The 22,073-nt window shown below is 38.0% G+C and overlaps 1 protein-coding gene across 1 annotated transcript; it reads right to left on the bottom strand.

Annotated features, from left to right (window-relative positions):
- Positions 1-17,424: 17,424 nt before the first annotated feature.
- LOC137744150 (glutamate dehydrogenase 1-like) lies at positions 17,425-22,073 on the bottom strand. Its single transcript, XM_068484018.1, has 6 exons — positions 21,900-22,073; positions 21,656-21,769; positions 21,313-21,536; positions 19,996-20,048; positions 17,705-17,927; positions 17,425-17,610 (listed from the first exon to the last, which is right to left on the bottom strand). The coding sequence occupies exons 1-3, from the start codon at positions 22,005-22,007 to the stop codon at positions 21,321-21,323; spliced, it is 438 nt and encodes a 145-aa protein (XP_068340119.1). The 5' UTR covers positions 22,008-22,073; the 3' UTR covers positions 17,425-17,610; positions 17,705-17,927; positions 19,996-20,048; positions 21,313-21,320.

The raw sequence follows: 22,073 nt of genomic DNA, 5'->3' as shown, positions 1-22,073 counted from the left end.
CGTCAATGTGGATGGGAGTATACTGAAGATGAAGGCCTTTCCATTTTCACTTATGGACAAGGCCAAAGATTGGCTCTACGAACTAGCCCCGGGAACTGTGACTTCGTGGGAGAGTATGAAGCGTGCTTTCTTGGAGAAATTCTTCCCTACTTCGAGAGTGATTCTCCTACGGAAGAAAATTAGTGGTATTCAACAGAATCATGGTGAGACATTCCCGGCTTATTATGAGCGCTTCAAGGGCCTTGTAGCTTCATGTCCTCAACATCAAATGAAGGAGGAACTTCTCCTTCAATATTTCTATGAGGGCCTCCTTCCTATCGAACGTCAAATGCTTGATGCATCAGCGGGAGGAGCATTGGTGGACAAAACACCAAGGGATGCCAAGATTCTCATAGCCAACCGAGCGCTCAACGCTCAACAATATGAAGGAGTGGGCCAAAGGGAAGCCCCACGGCAACAAAGTATAAATGAGGTGAGTGCTATTTCTGAAATTCAATCACAACTTGCTAATCTTAATTCTCTTGTTTCTCAGGTTGTGATTGGTCCAAAAGCACAAGAACACCAAGTTTGTGGCGTGTGCTCAATTCAAGGGCATCCATCCGACAAGTGCCCTCAACTAATCGAGAATGGTGGTTGGGAATCTGCCAATGCAATTGGTTTCCAAGGACAAAATCAAAACAACCCATACTCGAACACTTACAATGCCGGATGGAAGGACCATCCAAACTTCAAATGGAGGGAGCCACAACAAGCTGCCCAACAAGGAGGATTTAGGCCAAACCCCCCTGGTTTTTATTCCAAGCCGTATGCACCCCAACAATCCCAACAACCTTCGGCATCATCTCATTCAGGTACGTCTTTGGAAAGTAATCAAGCTATGCAATTACTAACCTCTATTTCGCAGGGGTTGCAAAATCAAAACAACCGGATAGAAAATAACGAGAAGGAGATGATGGATATGAAGAAACAAATAGGGCAGATTTCTGAGTTCCTTGGACAGATTAGAGAGCAAGGAAAGCTTCCTAGCTCAACCACAGTCAATCCAAAGGGAGGATTCGAATCCGCCAAGGCCATCACCCTAAGGGGTGGAAAAGAAGTTGGGACCGAGCCAAACAATCCCAAATCTGCCCAGAAAGTAGATGAAGAGAAGACACAACCTGAGGCAGATCACCCTAACTCGGCCAAATCAGGTAATTTAAGTTCAAATTCATGTACTTCACGTCCTAATCTGCCCAATGTACCTTTTCCTCGCAGGTTCATGCAAGAAAAAAAGGAAGAAAGCGAGAAGGACATTCTTGAAACGTTCCGGAAGGTGCAAGTGAACATACCGCTTCTCGATGCAATCAAACAGGTTCCAAAGTATGCTAAATTCCTCAAGGACCTATGCAATACAAAGAGAAGGAGGACAAACAAAGAGGTAGTGAAGGTAAGCGAGAATGTGTCCGCTGTTTTGCAACGTAAACTGCCTACCAAGTGCAAAGACCCCGGTAGTTTCACGATTCCTTGTGTGATTGGACATAATCGTTTTGAACATGCCATGCTTGATTTAGGTGCATCCATAAATGTCATGCCTTATTCTATTTATGCATCTATGAATTTGGGTGAATTAAAACAAGATGGTGTAATTATACAATTGGCCGATCGTTCTAACGCGTATCCAAAAGGAGTTTTGGAAGATGTGCTTGTGCAGGTGAACCATTTAATTTTTCCAGCTGATTTCTACGTCCTAGACATGGAGGATTCAGCCCATTCTACATCTTTGCCGATTCTCCTTGGTAGGCCATTCATGAAGACGGCCCGAACAAAGATTGATGTATACAAAGGCACCTTGACAATGGAATTCGATGGGGAAGTGATTGATTTTAATATTTCTGAAACTATGAGATATCCCGTTGATGACCATTCTTGTTTTTCCATTGATGTTATCGATTCTTTGGCGCAGGTATACCTTGAAGAATTGAACGAGGACGCCCTGGAAACAACCATCACTAAGGCCATAGAGCGCAAAAATGAAGGATTTGGGCCAATGCAAGGCCACGGCAAGGAGGAGGAATTCTTTGCAATGGGTTCTAGTGAAGAAATAATTGAGGTTGTGGCAGCCCTTGAGTCATTGCCACAACAATATGGTAAGGTTCCACTCTCACTTTCCAATTCAGTTTCCACTAAGATGCTACCTTCTGTTGTTCAGGCACCATCGCTTGAACTTAAGCCGTTGCCGGACCATTTGAAGTATGTGTTTTTGGGAGAAAGCGAAACATTGCCCGTCATCATTTCATCAAGTCTCACGGCAATGGAGGAGGAGAAGCTTGTGAGGGTGCTGCGAGAGCACAAAACGGCCATAGGGTGGACTTTGGCCGACATTAAAGGAATAAGCCCTACCACATGCATGCACCGTATACTTCTTGAGGAGGGGGCTAAACCAACTCGAGAGGCTCAACGCCGTCTCAACCCTCCGATGATGGAAGTGGTGAAGAAAGAAATAATCAAGCTTTTGGATTGCGGAGTGATCTACCCTATCTCCGATAGCCGTTGGGTCTCTCCAGTTCAAGTCGTTCCCAAGAAGTCCGGAGTAACTGTTATCAAGAATGATGAGAATGAGCTCGTGCCTACACGCATTCAGACTGGATGGCGAGTATGTATCGATTACCGGAAGCTAAATGCCATGACTAGGAAAGATCACTTTCCTTTGCCATTCATCGACCAGATGCTCGAAAGGTTAGCCGGTCATGCTTTTTACTGTTTTCTTGATGGATACTCTGGATATAACCAAATTGTGATAGCCCCGGATGATCAAGAGAAGACCACATTCACATGTCCCTTTGGAACATTTGCTTATCGTCGCATGCCATTTGGCTTATGCAACGCACCGGCCACTTTCCAAAGGTGTATGGTAAGTATATTTTCCGATTTTGTTGAAAAGATCATTGAGGTTTTCATGGATGATTTCAGTGTATTTGGGAGTTCATTTGATAATTGCTTGGATAATCTGACCTTAATTTTGAAACGATGTGTTGAAACTAACCTTGTCTTGAATTGGGAGAAATGTCACTTTATGGTGAAACAAGGTATAGTTTTAGGACATATTGTTTCAGAAAAAGGAATTGCAGTAGATAAATCGAAAATAGACCTTGTACGTCACTTACCCTCTCCTACTTCGGTTAGAGAGGTACGTTCGTTTCTTGGCCATGCAGGGTTCTATAGGCGTTTTATCAAGGACTTCTCCAAGATGTCCAACCCTCTTTGCCGATTGCTTCAAAAAGATGTGCCATTCAAGTTTGATGAAGAGTGTAATTCGGCATTTAACCAACTCAAGGAGAAGCTAGTCTCGGCCCCCATTATTGTACCTCCAGATTGGAGCCTTCCGTTCGAGCTCATGTGCGATGCATCCGACTATGCATTAGGAGCTGTTCTAGGACAAAGAAGAGACAAGCGGCCGCATGTCATATACTATGCCTCTCGGACTCTCAATGATGCCCAATTGAACTACTCCACGACGGAAAAAGAACTTCTAGCTGTGGTTTTTGCTTTAGATAAATTCCGTTCATATTTAATTGGTACTAAAGTAATCGTTTATTCTGATCATGCAGCTTTGAGGTACTTGCTCACGAAAAAGGAAGCAAAGCCGAGGCTTATCCGTTGGATTCTTCTTCTTCAAGAATTTGATATTGAAATCCGGGATAAGAAAGGAAGCGAGAATGTAGTGGCTGACCATTTAAGCCGAATGATCCACGAGGAGCATGAACATGCCGTACCTATCCCTGAAACTTTTCCCGATGAGCAGCTGCTATCCATTGAGGTAAGTGAACCATGGTATGCAGATTTAGTGAATTACTTGGTGGCTAAACAAATTCCAAATGAACTAAACAAGCACCAACGTGATAAGCTTAAAAATGATGCACGTTTCTATGTTTGGGATGACCCTTATTTGTGGAAGTATTGCTCAGATCAAATTGTACGTAGATGTGTGCATGATTCTGAATTTCACTCAATTCTAAGCTTTTGTCACACATATGCATGTGGTGGTCATTTTGGCACACAACGCACTGCCCTCAAGGTTCTAGAGTGTGGTTTTTATTGGCCGACTATATTTAGGGATGCTAGAACCTTTTGTATGTCTTGTGATCGTTGCCAACGAATGGGTAACATAGGTACCAAGGACCAAATGCCGCAAACCCCTGTCTTTAATGTTGAAATTTTTGATGTTTGGGGCATTGATTTCATGGGCCCTTTCCCTCCATCTTATGGTTTCACTTATATCTTGCTAGCCGTTGATTATGTTTCTAAATGGGTGGAAGCAAAAGCCACCCGTACTAACGATTCTAAGGTGGTTGCAGATTTCGTGAAAACTAACATTTTTGCTAGGTTTGGAATGCCGAGAGTAATCATAAGTGATGGAGGGTCTCACTTTTGCAATCGGACCATTGAGGCGTTGCTAAGAAAGTACCATGTCAACCATAAGGTCTCCACACCTTACCATCCTCAAACAAATGGCCAAGCCGAGGTGTCTAACCGAGAAATCAAACAAATTTTGGAGAAGACCGTTGGACCAACAAGGAGGGATTGGAGCTTACGTTTAGATGATGCACTGTGGGCATATCGTACGGCATACAAAACACCCGTTGGGATGTCACCTTTTCGGCTCGTCTATGGTAAGCCATGTCATTTGCCCGTAGAGTTAGAGCACAAGGCACATTGGGCCGTGAAGATTTTCAACATGGACATAGATGCAGCGGGAGTTCATAGGAAGCTCCAATTGAATGAACTTGAGGAGATTCGGAATGAAGCCTATGAGAATGCCCGGATGTACAAAGCCAAGACCAAAGCATTCCATGATAAAATGATTCGAACCAAGACCTTCACAGTTGGGCAGAAAGTGTTACTTTTTAACTCTCGCCTACGTTTGTTTCCTGGTAAGTTGCGTTCTAAATGGATTGGCCCGTTTGTTGTTACTAATGTTTTCCCTCATGGTGCAGTGCAAATCAAAAGTTCAAGGACGCAGCAAGAATTCAAAGTGAATGGGCATCGATTGAAGCCCTATTACGAGATGTTTGAGGAGCATGTCGTGGAGGAGGTACCCCTCCATGCCGTGGAACCTAGTCAAGCTTAAACGGAGGTACCGTCCGGCTGCAAGACGTAAAAGAAAGCGCTTCGTGGGAGGCAACCCATGCATCCGAATAGAGAAGAACTTGGAAACCCCTTTAAGAGACTTATTTTTATTCCTTTCTTTTTCTTTACTGCCTTTACTTTGCTTTCTTTCTCGAATTTGTTTATTTGCTTGCTCTGTTGTGACTTTCTGCTTAAAACATTGAGGACAAAGTTTGATTTAAGTGTGGGGGGGGTAAACAATTTGTATTTGCATGAATTTCGTGGGATTTATTCACCTTTCACTTAGAATGTTGTTTCTTGATGTTTTAAGCGTTTTTAGAGTGTTTTAGTGTGTTTTATAGTGTCTTGGTATAAAACTCCGAAAATTTGAAAAAAAAAAAAAAAAAAAAAAAAAAAAAAATTTCTTTTCTTTGTTGCTATTTCGTTTCTGCCTTGTTAGGTTGTTTAGTTGTTATTGTTTGTTTGTTTATTAATTGTGTGAGTCTATGATTGTAACATTGAGAAAATGTTTGATTTATTGATAGGCACTGCTAAACAAAGAAAGATGGTGCTTCACAAAGGGTGTTTGCTTGAGGCCCCACTACGTGGTTTTACTCTTGAAGCGGAAGGCGTAGGAACAGAAGGTGTAGGAGCGGAAGGCGTAGGAACAGAAGGCATCGAAGCGGAAGGCATAGGAGCAGAAGGCATCGAAGATAGAGCATTCCAGGCCTCAATACTTGGCCAAGCGCTGGATGAGCCAGGAAAAAGGTGCCTCTGGAGGAAAGACGAAAACCTTTGACGGTCACTGTGAATCCGACCTTCAGACTCTTGCAGCTCATCAAGCTTCCTCTTCATGCCCGTCGAATAGTTGTTTGCAAGCACGTGCAAACTTCTATTCTCATACTTCAGCTGCTGGATCTCCTGCTTGAGACTTTCCACCTCTGCCATCAATGATTCCACCTGACGGGAGCGGGCAAGCAGGCGTTGGCCCATGTTGGACACAGAACTCGCACACTGAACACTAAGTGCGAGGGACTCTTGAACGGCCAACTCATCGGACCGTCCTGACAGCAGCCTACTATCTTTCGGAGTGAGGAGGTTCCTAGCTACTATTGTAGCTGTTGTGGCGTCCTGCATCACGGAGTCTTCACCTGTGAGAGGACCGTTAGAAGAAAAGAAAGAAGGGCGCCATACGTTACCTTGACGCGGCGCGCCCGCATCACTGCTAAGGCTCAATTCCAAGCTAAGGTTCGATGAGTTTGCCATTTTTCAAAAGTGTTCAAGGGGTGGATGGAGTTAATTCTCAAAGGGCCGGAGTCGATTTTTCAAGAATGGGATTTCTTCAAAGTGTATTTGTTGGGGTGATCGATAACTCCATAAAAAGCCATGGCGACGCGTCCACCGATTCAGAGATCCGGATTTTCCTCCGCAAATTTCGATGACGCATTCGCGGCTTTTCAGAAAACGCGTTCAGCTTTGTCAAAAGATATCTGACAAAGCTGATAACACGTGGAGGCCATCATCTCAATTACACGTCTTTAGCCGACAAGCGCAAAGTTCGGCGACGCTTTCTCTGCTTTTCAGAAGACGCGTGCAGCTTTGTCAAAAGAAGCCGCATCTGCACTACCACGTGTCGTTCAGAAAGCGAAGGGGCGTCGTTCAGAAATCGAAGGGGCGCCTGCTCAGAAATCGAAGAGGCGTGTTCAGAAATCGAAGAGGCGTGTTCAGAGATCGAAGAGGCGCCACTATTTCAAAAAGCCAGATTTGCGGGATCAAAACGTTTGTCGACAAAGGTAAAAAATACCACCACTTGATATTATCTCTATATATGTCGACCTTCGTTTTTTATGGCAGGGCAAACCTGAAGAAAAATGCCCAACTCTCCCTCACCTCTGAGGGCGTACTCCCAGCAAAGCCTTTCGAAAGACTCAATTCTTTCTTCTTCCCCAAAGATGATACCAGATGCCTGGAGTACATATGACCCAGGAGGAAACAGCACAACAAATACATGTGCTGATTCATTCACCGCTTCTTCAAAAGCAAAGGTATCTCATATCATCAAGGTCAAAAGCAAAAGTATCTCATATCATGCTCTTTCCCTGTCTTTTTCTTTGTCCTTGTTCTTACTCGCATGGCAAAGTAAAACAAGCAATCAGCCGGCACTTGGAGTCAGTCTTCCGTTCTGGAGCCAACTGCCTGGAATCTATTCCTGATTGCTTACCTAGCGTTGCTCTCGAGTAGTCATCTTCAACGGTTGATACACTTCCGGAGAAGGGACCACTTCTGCAAAGGGGAGCGAGTAAGGCAAGTGCAAATGATACATTGAAGCATGTGGAGACAAACATAGGCTGAGTTATCCTCCAACCCTTTTCAATACGAATTGGAAAGATTGAACAAAGAAACAGATAAAAGGGATAAGCTCAGACCTTCGGGGGAGACCAAAAGAACCATCCTGCTGCCCAGTTCAAGAAGTAGCACAAAGGAAAATCAACGATGGGCAGAAACCAGTTCAAGAGTAAGCCTGTGGAATCACAAAGATCAAAAGCCTCAATGCAATTACCAAGGAGAAGATGGAATTTACACTCTATAACCAGATTTGCGTCTCTAAACTCTTCTCTTTGTTAATTACATTATGCCATGTTTAGTATGTTTAAGTGCTTTTTGTGTATTTACTTATGCTTTGTGTGAATCTATGCTTAAAACATTGAAGACAATGTTTGATTTAAGTGTGGGGGGGTAACTAAGTATATTTGATGCAAATTCGTGGGATTTATTCACCTATCACTTCACATGTTGTTTCTCACTGTTTTAAAACTGTTTTAGTGTGTTTTGTCTTAAAAATTCGAAAATCCCATAAAAATTTGAAAAAATTGTTTTGAAAAACCCAAAAAGAGTTGTTTTAAAGTTGTTTTTGTGTGTGTGTTTGTGTCTTAGGATACCTTCCAACACAATAATAAGGATTTGGTTTGTAATTGCATGACTGTTAAAAAGAGTTATTAACATAGAGAAAAGTTTGATTTACTCTTGGTATATGCTTGGTTATGGTTATAATGTATGACTTCACATGCAATCATAAAAGAAAATTTAGTTTTTGTAACATGCCTGAAGGAAAGAACTCAAACAAATGCTACAACCCTGAGAGACTTGAGCCTATAACGTTCTTTGGAGAGTATAATCTGTGATTTCTTGTTTTCTAAAGTCGTTGCATGATCTCATTATTCTTTGCTTGGTTACTACTTAGAAGGCGTTTCATCATATAGTTCCAAATGCTAGAACTCATGCCCATTTCATTCAAAGCATGTTATTGATTTGCATAACACATATTCAAGATGAAGTTGTGTAGTTGCCACCATAGCCAAATAGCCTCACTTCCCATATTTCGTATATGTTGTAAGTTGTACCCCCGTTGAGCCGTGTTAGCCCATGTTCTTTGTTAACCCACTTTTTCCTCACCTAGCCTAGTTTAGGACAATCCCCATCCTTGTTCTTAAAAGATAGTGAGCATGACTTAATTGAATTCCTTTTGAGTTACATTATGAAAGAAAATAAGTGTGGGGGAGAGAATGTTTAAGTGTTTATGTTTTGAGATTCAAAAAAAAAAAAAAAAAAAAAAAAAAAAAAAAAAAGTGATTGAAGAAAGGTTCCAAAACACCAATTCTGGGCGTAAATTGTCTAAATTCTCCCTTTTTTTTTTTGTTCAAAAGTTGAGTTTTCATTCAAAAGTGAATTCTAAGTTGATTCAAATGCTTTGCTCACTATTTCTTTAAGAACCTTTGTTTTCCATATCCCTTCTTTGTTATCCACATACCCCAAGCCCCGTTACAACCCTTGACTTCTATCTTGAGTGTTGTGTATTTCAATTTGTGGAGTTTGAACTTGGTATGAGCTTATGGTGTCACTGGTTCTCGCATCTAAGTAGTAGCATTCCATTCATGAGATCATATCTAAACATGCTTATTAACTCCAGAAATTGCTTCCTTTGAAATACATATATGTGAGTGTTCGTTTTTATGTTTACATCAATCTTCTCACATATAACTAGTTTAGGGTGTGTAGTCAGAAAATCTGAGTGAGAATCGAGTTCATATCTTGTAAGGAATTGAGCAAATTCTCTAAGGCATGTTACTACATTCAAAACATGGTTTTAAATGCTTAATTGTGAACTAGTATATGGTGACTATGATTAAGAATGTACTTAAGTGTGAAGATGACTAAAATCTGTGAGAATGATGATTTTTAACTTGTCATGTGCATTGGAAATCCCTAAGACGGTTGTTGGAAGGTTTAGGTTGTGTTTTACGTGTTTAGTGTCGTTTTGTTTATTTGTTTTTATTCTGTTTTGCTCGAGGACTAGCAAAAGCTAAGTGTGGGGGTATTTGATAGGAGCATATTCATGCGACTTAAATGGCTTGTTCTCGTGCATTTACGTTATGTTTCTCTCGTTATTTTAGTCCTTTATGCTTCTTTTGTGTGTTTTTAGGTTCTAAGGGCCTAGGGAGCAAGAAAGTGCATTTTGAGGCCATTTGGAGCATTTTTGGGCATGGATTGGATAGCTTATCCATGGAGCCAAGAGGATGGACGAATTTGAAGGCCTTGTATGCACTTGAAGACACAAAACAATGGCCCTAACCCAATTACATTCACCTTGCCTTGGGCTTAACACAAACACCATTCCTTGCCATGCAAGGGGGAGCAATTTGGGTCCATTTCATGTACTTAAACTCTAGCCCAATCCACAATCACTTCAAAGCCATGCAAAACCTTTCAACACCCTTTAATCTTCCCCCTTTAAGTTATGATTTTATTTCCTAACCCTACATGCATTATTTATTAGTATCTTTACAAGACATTATCATTGCATAACATTCCATTTCCACCTCTTTCCCACCTAATTCACATGCCTTCATTCATTCTTTATTCCACTTACACTCATCATCACACACCTTAGCAATCAACACATCTCATTTCATACACAACACACCACAAACACTTCCATTCCTTCTCTTTGCCGTGAGTCCCCTTAGAATCCAAAACCATCTTTCCATTTCCATCACTCCTCACTCCATTCCACATTTCCATAATCCCCCAAACCTCACCTTAGACCTTGTGCTACAACAACGAGGAAGAGAAGAGGACCTAAACGTTCATACAATTCAAGTTTGAGTTGTTGGAATGTTTAGGTGATTCTTTGATTTCAATGTTTCATTTTAATTCTCTTTGTTTTGTACGTATAAGGAATGGAAGAGAAGAGTGCCTAAACGTTCATACAATTCAAGTTTGAGTTGTTGGAATGTTTAGGTGTTTCTTTGATTTCAACGTAATGAGGAACTAAAACCCCCTTTAGCTAGGGGGTGATTCGAAATAAATGTTTATGCTTGCATTTTGATTTGATTACTTCTAATTGCGTTTCATAAGTTGTGGTTCAATTTGTTTAACCGTTTGATTGATAACTTATTTATGTATGTTTATTGAGAGTGTACACTTAATTTTCATGCATGAATATGACGCTAGAATATAAGTGAGTTTCACCTAATAGTTACGAACTTATATTCACAAGTAGTGGAGGTTGCTTATAAACAATCGCGTTAAATGAATTCTTGGCATAAGTTTCATGCGTATTCCATAGTAACGAATGCCTCGTCAACACTTAAAGTTTTCATGATGCTTAATGATTTTTGATTGTATCTTTATTGTGCTTTTCACGTAAAGGACTTTTGGAGAATGTTGTGAATTGCGTTGCGCTAACCCATCCAATTCATTAACTTAAGGAAAACTTGACGGTTAATTTAAGCGGACCTAATTGACCCGGGGCGTTGAGAATTAATGATTTGTTGAAATGCAATTGGAAATCTTTTTATTATGCAAGTGTAACATGTATGGAGATGAACCCCTTAGCTATTCTATCATCCATTCATTCCATTTCATCAATTCCATATTTACATTCTGTTTTAATTTGTTCATTTAATTTAATTTCGTATAAACTTAAATCCCCCTTTACTTTAATGTCAATTTAGTTAGAAATCATTTTAGTTTGTGTTTTTTTTTAAAGCATTTTGAGTTTTTGGTTTGTCTTAGTGTTTTAAACTTCAATTTTGCATTCTTTGAGTCTAGTTTAGTGTTTTAAACTTTATTTTACGTTTTTGAGTCAGTTTCCAAGAGATTTGCATTCCCTCCTAATCCCCGGTCCAGAACGATCCCTACTTATACATATACTACAATTGATAAAAAGAGGGTTTAATTTGTGTGCGTATAAATTCCCGCATCAAGCCTTCTAGAAATAAGGTTTTTTTAGGCCCCCTTGCAGCTCCCTAACTGAATTCAAGCCTTCAAATTCGTCCATCCTCATGCCTCCATGCTTGCACTATCCAATCTTGGCCCAAAAATGCTCTAGAATGCTCCAAATTGCTTCTTTTTGCATACTTTGACACTAAAACCTGAAATTGCACGAAAATGATTTTAAACACTTAAACTAACTAAGGAAAAACAACATAAATGCATGAGAACAAGCCAATTAAGTCGCATAAAAATGCTCCTATCAGAGATCGACTACCATTTTGTTTAAGAAAGAGTCGCCAGAGGTGATCTCAATGTGCAGCATGTCTCATCAAAAGAGCAATTTGCTGATATTCTAACAAAGGTTCTATCTAATTCATTGTTTGTTCATCATTGTTCCAATCTCATGCTTAGTTCCCATAAGCATGAGGTTGAGAGGGATGTAAAGATATAAAGAACTTAGCTCAAGTCTCAGATGGTGACACTTGTCAGAAGATTATGTAATTCAGTTAGCTTAGTCTGTAAGCAAAGTCAGTAGTATAAATAGTCTTGAACAAAGTTATTTCTTTATGATTATATCAGTTTTAAGATTACCCACTGCCCAATATTTGACACAGTCAATGCTTGGATGAATAGTAGAAGACACGTGCATGAGGCAGCATAGAGGGAAATCCTTCCCGCTTCTTCCATGCACTGGGTTCGCAACCTCTGCCGCTTCTAGCTCCGAACTTGGATCCGAATGCCTCATGGGTATATTCGCTCTTGGATCCGAAAGCCTCATGGGTGTATTTGCTCACACTTCTCTCTCTTATTTCCCTGCTAATCATTCCAAATTTCATTTTTGTGTCAAATTTTAAATTTTGAAATCAAGGTAGGTTACAACCATATCTTACACATTTGGGATTTTGAGTACAGATAGTATTTCAATGTTTTCCCTCTTTGTTTTAGAGATAATCAACAGTTATTAAACTGTTTTTGTAGTGATTAGAACTTCCTTTAGAACTAATGAATCAAGTGATAATGAGATAAGCTAATTGAAACAGCACAAATATGAAGGAAAACAGGTTCTGCTTTCTTAAGGTTTCGATTTTTTTCAAGTTTGGAGGCTTATATCAATCTCTAACAATTGTTCGAATTGTCGTATCTAAGTATCCATTATACATTCAATTGAGCCAATGAAGCATGTGTGCCAACGAATTTTGAAGAATTTGGCTTGGTTTTCTCTCTTTGGTCTTTAATATTTAAGTGTGAGGCACTGTTTGTTGACTAATTAAGTCCATTCTCTAAGTTTTTAGTAGATATTGTGTAATTTGCTTTTAGGAGCACTTCTTTAAGTTGTCAAGTTCCCAAAATGTACAAGGAGATATTAAGTTTAACAAGTCACGACCTGTGGTCAATTCAAATGCAATGAAATTAGGGATTTTACACTTAAAAACTCAGTTAGCCTTTAGACCATAGGATTAGCATTTTGCACATGTGAGTATCATTAACCTGCTCATTTTATTTTTCTGGATAAGAAACAAACCGTTATTAAAAGGAGAAGAAAGTGTACAAAAACAAGGTTTCTGTAAGCTTGCACTCGTATGCCTAATATTTTAATTTCTTTTCTTGGCAGGTATTTTCTCTGATATTAGAGGCCACTAGAAAAAGTGCCCGCACGTTGTTGCAGGACTTGAATGCATCACATTGAACTCCATAAATAAGATACATTTTACCTGAATAATTCAATACAATCATGAATGAAGTGAGGGATAGATAAGCAAATGGGTTGGTAAGTTATGTAGCTTTGTTTTTATATACATTAATTTGAGCTGGTTTTGAAAGACATTGTACGATGAACAGGATAAAACATAACGTTTTGGTTTCCTAATAAACAAAAGTAACATGTAGTTAACACAAATCTTGCCCCTGTAGTCAAGGTGGGAAAATATATATCTTGTAGGTTAGGCACATGTCTGAACAGTTGACAAAAAACATAAAAACTGTTTTGTTTTTAGTTTAGCATTTTTCAACAACAAACGTGCAAAGCAAAAACATGCAGGATGTTTGTTTCCGTAAGAAACATATGTAACATGCAGCCGATACATATTTTGGCCTTGCAGTTAAGACGGCAAAATATATGGCTTGTAGGTGAGTTATCTGTTTTGGTAGTGAACCAAAAAAGAAAAAAAGTGTTTCGCTCTTGTTCAAACAGCTAAGTCTTGAAGCAAAAATGTTGAAAGCTAAAAACATGTAGAACGCCCTGCAACAATCGGAGATTGCGGCGTTCACTTTTTGTGACAAAGGACATCTTCCGCACTATAGTAAAGAATATAAATGATAGTTTAATAATTGCTAGTATGATGTTTGTTATGTAGGTATATGCGTGAAAAACAAATAGTAATTTACTTTCTTTGGTTTTTTTGGTTTGAGATTTTGTTCTAAGTGTGGCTATTGGCACTTTGTCTGCTGGTTCAATTTTGGGGACAACCAGATTGTGAAATTCTCTAGCGATTTTGGCAGAATTGGTTGTCTCGTGTTTGGTCGTTGCAAGGCTTTTTGCTGTGAATCAAGGCATAAATTTAAAAGGTTAGAGAGAAATGTAAGAGTGACGAAATAGTAGTGTGAAGGTTTTTAATGAGTAGCAATACATTTTTGTATACCCAAGAGACACATAGTTTATAAGATTTATAGATGAGATCATTAAGAAAGAGGAAAACTTTACCTGTCAAATTTGTTTGTTTGATCAGGAAACAATGCTCTCTTTGAAGTATTTGTGGGTGTAGCTGATTAGGGTTGATATAGTCGCTGCGAAGGTGTCAATGAGCTGGGGGTTGCTTCAGTCATAATTTGTTTTCCTGCGGTGGTAGCAGGTGTTTGTGGTGTGGGGCAATTGTTGGACTTGAGAGCGGTTGGTTTTGGAGTAGTCCATGAATGATGAAGTCAGTCTTCCCGAAGCCAGTGTTTTGATTTCCAAAAGAGAGCTGGAAATATTTTGTCTCGCCGATCAAATTATTCAAAGCTGACGGAACTATAAAAGGATAGTGAAAGAAAGAACTATCGGACCTCTGGAGAATTAGAGGTTACAAATATAATGAAGAATGAGAAACAAAGCTTAGAACAAACGTATAATATAAGCCGAAATAACTGAACAGTCATTTTAAAAATGATAAAATCGCATTGTCTGAAATGGAAAGCATGGGGAAACAATGTATTGAAGTTCAGGACATACAAAGGCTTGATTGAAACGTAATGGCTCAGGACCCCTTGATTAAAGGCAGCAGCAAGAGCAGATTATTATTCTATGATGTGAGTGCGATCTAAACTGCAAAAAAGCAGTAAGACTGAGATTAAGAATTTGAAGTGCAAACAAATAGTTACAATAAAATTAACTTAAATTGTGATTGTATAACAGACTCAATCTGTGAAAGTTCACCAAATAAAGGGTAAGTTTCAGAACATTAAACATACAAACTGAAACACCCTCATCTCTCTGCAAATCTTACAAACAAAATCCTACACGTAATCCTTGAAATCCAAACAGACCTAATTCAGAAACCGTTTCTCTCGGACAACCTATACCATAGAAAATGCACCCTATACCCCAAACATAATGCTCAGTGGCCAAATAGCAATCTGTGCAGGTTGATCAAGATGTCACTAATTAGTTTTTGCGAACAGATGGTTAACCATTTAGCCAAATTTTTTTTTGCAGAAAGTGGACCATGTTTAACTTTAAAAGACGATCTCTATTTTGCCTAGACAGATTGCATCACCAATGGCTTGCCACATATTCACAAAAATGAGCAGTGCCGATTGACAAATGGACAGACCTGAATGGTACCAACCGAAGCACAACAATCCTCCAAAGGAAAACAAACAACGAAATGACTTAAAGAAAAATCTGTATCATTTATTCAATGAAGCAACCTAAGTTGGAAAAGAGTAAAATTTAAATTGAAAAACAATAATCTAATAAAGACAAATTTATAACAAAAAACCAGTAGAATCTTTACAGAAACCAACAAAAATGGCTGCAAGTTAAAATTCTTAAAATTTGATATTTGGCTTTAAATTTCCCTAATGTTTATAATAATTAGTGAAAATGTGACATCCCACATCGCCCAGGGGAGTGATCCTTAAATGTATATTTTCATCCCTACCTAGCACGAGGCCGTTTGGGAGCTCACTGGCTTCGGGTTCCGTAGGAACTCCGAAGTTAAGCGAGAAGGGGGTTAGAGCAATCCCATGATGGGTGACCCACTGGGAAGTTGCTCGTGAGTTCCCAAAAACAAAACCGTGAGGGAATGGTAAGCCCAAAGCGGACAATATCGTGCTACGGTGGTGGAGCGGGCCCGGGAAGTGATCCGCCACGGGCCGGGATGTGACAGAAAACAAAATTGGACACATCAGTTAAGAACACACCAAAGTTAATACATCGTTGTAACACGTTGCAATCATTAGTGCATGTATATAGAGACACATCTGAGATGGGAAAAAAGCCCAAAAAAAAAAAATTGAAAATACAACAAAATTAATATATAAAAGCAAATGAGTGCTGCTTCACCAATCTGAAATGAAATGAAAGCCTACTAGGTACAAATAGAAATAAACTACATAGTTGGGCCTTGTACATGGTTAGATCTTTGGTCTCCAGGAATTATGCTAAAAGGCAGACTAATCAAATGATTACGCTTAGAACTATAATGTTGTTTGAATTTTTAAAAATTGTTAACTGATTGAAAAACCACACCATTTAAAGAACCCGTGGAGATCAGAATAAGTATGAAATACTACATGGGTAAATGAACAGCCATTAATATAATTTTTTTTCTCAGCATGGCAACAACAATCAGAAAAAGAAAAGGAGAAAATATATGGGATAAATTTAAAGTCTATTTGAAAAGTTCAATATATTTATTTGTCAAACTCAATGATCAAACTTCATATTCATGCTTTCCAAAAGAAAAGAAAACGAAAAACTGAAATCATTGACAATTCCAAGCAATATAGCAGCTACCATTAAGATCCAAAACGAATTGTGGAAAGTATGGGGACCAAACACTATTAGAAGTTTGAAAGATATGATGATGCAGCAGTTTGACAACACAGTTTGGGAAACTTTGGGTAGGAAATATGCTCGCAAGGAAAACCGATAATGGGTGAGTATGACTCTCAAAGCTGATTTATGTTTAAGTTACTAAATTACCATAATCGTTGTTGGTTCGTTTTCACCGATGGTCTACTTTATATTCAAGTTCTTGTAAAGAAAATTGGTCTTTTAACATGCTCTTTTCTAAATTTTAAAAAGGATCGTAATTTGGTTAATAAATTCAATTCCCAAATTGAAATTGCAAAGAAAGTAGATCCGTTAGATGCTCACATCTTTCTTGGTACAGATACTCATATTGTGCTTAATTAGCATCACACATCATGATATTAAAGTTCTAATCATGTTAAACCTATGCCATGTAGCATATGCATTCAACTCAATACCCTAAAATTATAGCCAAAATTAATTGATAGACTTTACCAAAGCAGCAAGGTAGCAGTTGCAAAATTCAGTCAAAAAAAGCTTTCACTTTGTTTCAATATGCAAAATACCAAAAAGACATTTACGATTGAGGAAAGAAAACATATTTGATTAAAGAATGCACTTCAGCCATTATCAAATTGTCAACCGAGCAAACTGTATAACACTATACAAATTTACCCAACCAAACTTTATACTTTTTATCAGCTAAAAAAAACAGCAATTTACCTAACAATAAACATGAAATTGCATATTCAAATTGATTCGACAGTTTTTAAAGATTCAAAAAACTGAACCAACAGACATTTTTTTGAATATCAAACTCATTGTGTCATCTGAATTCACTTGTATACATAAGCTACCAACGCAATCACTCTGCTACCACATGTGGTAAGCTATTAATAGCAGAGGAAAAAAAAAATTTACAGAACAAACTCGCAATCAAAATGAGTTCCGATCTGAAATAAGAGCGTAGCGATCAAACTATCCGATAAGAAACGATGAATCAAAGCGATTTTCTATCAAACAACTAAGCACCTAAATTGTAACGTCTATAGGGTAACTTGCACTTAAAGAATTAACCATGCCAAAAGCACGGTATAAATGAACAAAATTACAAACTCGACAAATAAAAAGCGTAAACGTTAAACAATTTAAAAGAAAAGAAAACAGCCTTTACTTCAGCACTTATTTCCTTCCCCGTTTCTTTTCCCAGATACTTCCTAGTGGGAAATATAAACCTTTAATGAAGTGAACACGTCAGCCAAAAAATTGACAGGATTAGAGCAAAAGAAAGCAACCGACCCTAAAAAACCATACTCATACCTCCCTTACCCGTTCCCTTTCTTCCAAGTTAGGTTGCCTTGCTGGATTATGGCCAAGTGATAGATCTACCGGATGAGTTGAGACTTGGTTATGCTAACCTTGTTCTTGCCATTGCTGACGGTGACCTTATTAGAGCATCAGAGAGCCACAGGTAATGACTTCACCGATACTGCCTTAGTTCAAACTAAGCTATTAAGGCAAAAGAAACTAAGGTTGAGACGTGACCTGCAAACTGTGTGCAAGTGCATGTGAGTGCAAGGCTCATGGAGACAAAATTGCAATAGAGAAAATAGGTGAATTGGATCTTCAAACGTTGTATCAATAAGTGAGATTGAATAGAATGGGGTGTCATTGTTGTGCTCAACTTGGATACTGGTATGTATATGCTTTGACGGTTGGTACGTACGTTTTTCCAAAGATATAATCAAGTTTATGGCATACATATATATATATATATAGATACGGCGGTTACTAAATAAGAAAATAATTCCATCCCTTTCAGATCTTATATGTATATATAAGCATTCGTTAAACTTCAGACATATGCAAAAATTTTGATAATGTTAAACCAATGAGACCTTAAATAGATATTCCATACATAGAACAATTACCATATGTGCTTACAACATTAATATCCATAAGCCAAATTATTCATATGTGAACATAGGCATCTGTAGAGTCTGAAAAACATTGGCTTGTTCATGACTTATAATCAAATACTGCACAAAAGTAATAAGAAATGTAAATCTATACTAACAACATGCCTGAGTCCTCTTCAACCTCAATTAAATGACAGAAGTAATAATTAGCAAATAGTAATTATATAGCTAGTCTTATCACAATGCAATCATGCTGATCTCTAATTGAAGGTCTAATAGTCATGCATCTTTGCAAATATACAATTATAAACCATCAGAAAAGAACATGACAGATTCAAACCATTATGCAAAAACAGCAACCAATGCAAACCATTAAGCATAGATTCAAACCCGAGCTTCAAACCAAATTATATAGTGTTAATCTACGTTTGATTAGCTTTACAAATTTGTGAGATTTCTACTTGGTAGTTCCATGAAGACTTTATGGTTTTAATTTTTTCAAAACTGAAGGGTGACTTGGGTAAGAATTCATCTGACTTGGGTCATAACATAACATAAAATAAACCAAAGTTTCTTGTAACATGACTATTAAAAACTTGAAACATAGTACCCATAGGTAAGGTCTGAAGGCTCATTGGACCTACTTGGGCTTACAAATCTTCTCAAAGTTTCTGCTTCCCTAGAAGTTGGGCTGTTGAACTTAATTTTCAACCACATATGCAATTCGAACAACATGCCTAATATTGAAGAACATATCCAATCTTTAAGCACATTTACAAAACAGATTTAGAACACTATAAAATCCTCTTAGTAGCAGAATATAAACATAAACATCCAATAGAAAGACAAAGCAGCATACCAAAAGCAACCAAGAAATGGGAAAATGGCGATCTTATTCTTACCCATGAAAGTACTCCCACTATAAACATAAAAATCCATTAGAAAGACAAAGCAGCATACCAGAAGCAACCAAGAAATGGGAAAATGGCAATCTTATTTTTACCCATGAAGGTACTCCCACTACTTTTCTTACTTTTCAATTCAGTTTTGTTCACAACTCTAAGTTCATTTGCTACAGTATCCCTACTCCCCCAGTCGTAAAAATAACCTTACAAACAATATTAAGCAGCACTATTTAAGAATCTAAAAACAGGCCAAACTAACTACACAGAGATGACAAAGACTGAAACATGGAGACATGCAACACAAAACCTGTAATTAGATCCCAATCACAAAATGCGAAAACAAGGTTCCTAATCTAACTATCCTTATACTAATAGCCCATCCAAGCAAATACAATTCTAATGGGGTTTAGAAAAAATAATCCAATCATCCAATTCGAATGGCGTTTGGAACAAATACACCAATCATTCAATTCGAACAGGGTTTGGTACAAATACATGCTCAGTTATCTCAAGGTTTATATAAATAGAGAGACAGATATGTGCACAAAATAGAAAGAAGGCCAGTTCCATTCTAAGCTCAAATGAACAAATGGATGCTTAGTTATCTCAGCCTTCACATTAATGAACAGATACAGATACGCACACTAAATAGAAAGAAACTCAGTTCCAATATAAGCTCAAATGACAAAAATTGAATATATATTTAAAATCTAAGCATCAAAGCTTCACAAAAATAAATTAAAAAAGGTAGATACCTAAATAGGCTTTGAACAAAAATGACAGCGTAATTATATACCTCAAAACAGCATGGAACCAACTGCTTCCTCTAATGATCCAAATTTATAAAATCTGCAAACAATGTAGATCCGTTAGCAACTTAGAGACTTTTAAATTTAAAGAGCAAATCTAAAGAAATTTTAGCTAAATGACCAAAGACGGACCAAAAAAAAAAATTATTTACAAACATGATGAATCTAGCACAAACCAATTTGGTTCAACAAAGAATATGAAATCTTAAGGCGTACGTGAAATGTTGAGTAAACTGCAAGGGGCCTCAGCCAAGGGCAGAATTGAGCAATAATGGCATACAACTCGGAATGACTGCAATACATTCGGATATAAAGGCAAATTAAATTTGTTTGAGCTTGTCATAAAGAACTGAGTGAATAGAACATCAAAATGAGATTCTGTTCACTGATCCAATTTGGTGCCTACGGAAGAATTTAAGCATTCAGTTGATTAAATGTGTTAAATGCTATTTGTTCGTGGTGAAAATTCCATATAGCAATGCAAAAACCACATTCTGCAATTTAAGCTAAGTAAAGTACAACCCTCAATTAAACCCCAACTACAAACCTGAATTAAACCTTCAATTAAACTCCAAATTAAAATCTTAATAAAACCCAAGTTAAGTCAGCAATCAGGAAAGATAAAACCCATTCAAAGTATTGTATAATTGAGAAAGCTATATTTCTAAGAAAGATTAAAACCGTTTTACAAAACACACCTACTGAAAAATCTCACATTTGTAAAGACTGGAAGTTTTTGCATGTTAATCGATCTTAACCACTAACATTACCTCTTATAATTACTCAAGCTATTATTCATTTATTTCATTGCTAACCCAAGCCCTAAAGGTGGAACCACCTGAAGTCAATATGTCAAGAGCTACAAAGCAAGCATCAGTCTTCCTAAATTTTGATGCTTAAGATATATATTTCATAACGGACTGATCCTTTTATGAGCATGTTTATTTACTAAACTTCTATGGTAATAAATTTGGCTTTAAGTTTACTCATGTCACAACCCTGGTAACTACTGCATTCTATTTTGTCGACCCTTTTCAACTTGATATACACCCTCTCATTTCCCCACTCTCCCTTATTTATGATTTTCAATCTTGAGTTATGCACCCATCATACCTTGGATGTCTTTGGTTAAGATATTTAAATTTTAATCTTTATGGTACTTTAGGTATACACTGGTGCAAAAAGTGAACACCAATCAAATGAAGTAGCTTTAAACATAGGCAACTTATGAGTTCTTATCAGATGAAATAATCGAAACAGAGAAACATGCAACTATATAACTCAGCAAAGAAATATTGCTCAACCTGTGAACCTATCCCCATTTCTGGTGCTGGAACATCAGTGTGGATTCCGATAAGATCGTGTATCTTTTTTGCGTGAAAACTCTGGTGAGTTGCTCTTGTTTGGAAAGACTCAACTCCCTTGGATTGCATCCTATACCCCCTTTGGCACCCCCATATGGGATGTTGGCTACTGCCGTCTTGCATGTCATCAGCTGTGCCAAAGCATTCACCTCATCTGGATCAACCTACATTTTCCATAAAAGGATCCATAACAATTAAAGACAATTTCATGGCAGTGAGTCTTGATATATGACAACCATTCACATTTGTCGTAGAAGTGGAACTTAACAAAGTATACATATACCTCTGGGTGATATCTGATTCCTCCCTTCATGGGGCCTCTAGCATTGTCATGTTGAACCCTGAAGCCAACAAATGAAGCCAAACTGCCATCGTCTTTTGGTATAGTACACTCAACCTGCACCAAAGTATAGAGTTCAAAAGCAACGAAAGGAGAAAACTCAATAACCATATTAGTTTTAGGGTATGAAATCTACCTATAATTAAGAGTAAGGGATATACATAAGGGAGTTTATATGCAAAATTACCTTGATTTCCCTAAATGATATAAGTAAACTTTTCTCAAGCTTGGAGTCCAATCCCAAAAGCCGAGCAACAAACTTAAAGTTTCTTTTCGTTGCCACTAATGCATTCATCTTTGCTCCTTCTTCAAGTGTCTGCCTCAGAAGCTAAAACCAGCTACTTATCACCTCCAATCTCGG

Source organism: Pyrus communis, chromosome 9 (assembly GCF_963583255.1).
Source record: "Pyrus communis chromosome 9, drPyrComm1.1, whole genome shotgun sequence".
In the NCBI taxonomy this organism is placed as follows: Eukaryota; Viridiplantae; Streptophyta; class Magnoliopsida; order Rosales; family Rosaceae; genus Pyrus; species Pyrus communis.
Note: the sequence above shows the minus strand (reverse complement) of the source record. Positions and strands in the feature narration are given on the sequence as shown.

Excerpts from the sequence above, each read along its gene's own strand:
- LOC137744150 (XM_068484018.1), bottom strand. The coding sequence starts at position 22,007 with ATGAATGCATTAGTGGCAACGAAAAGAAACTTTAAGTTTGTTGCTCGG. Across the intron at positions 21,770-21,899 it reads TATCATTTAGGGAAATCAAG|GTTGAGTGTACTATACCAAA; the intron begins GTAATTTTGCAT and ends ACTTTGGTGCAG. Across the intron at positions 21,537-21,655 it reads GAATCAGATATCACCCAGAG|GTTGATCCAGATGAGGTGAA; the intron begins GTATATGTATAC and ends TGGAAAATGTAG.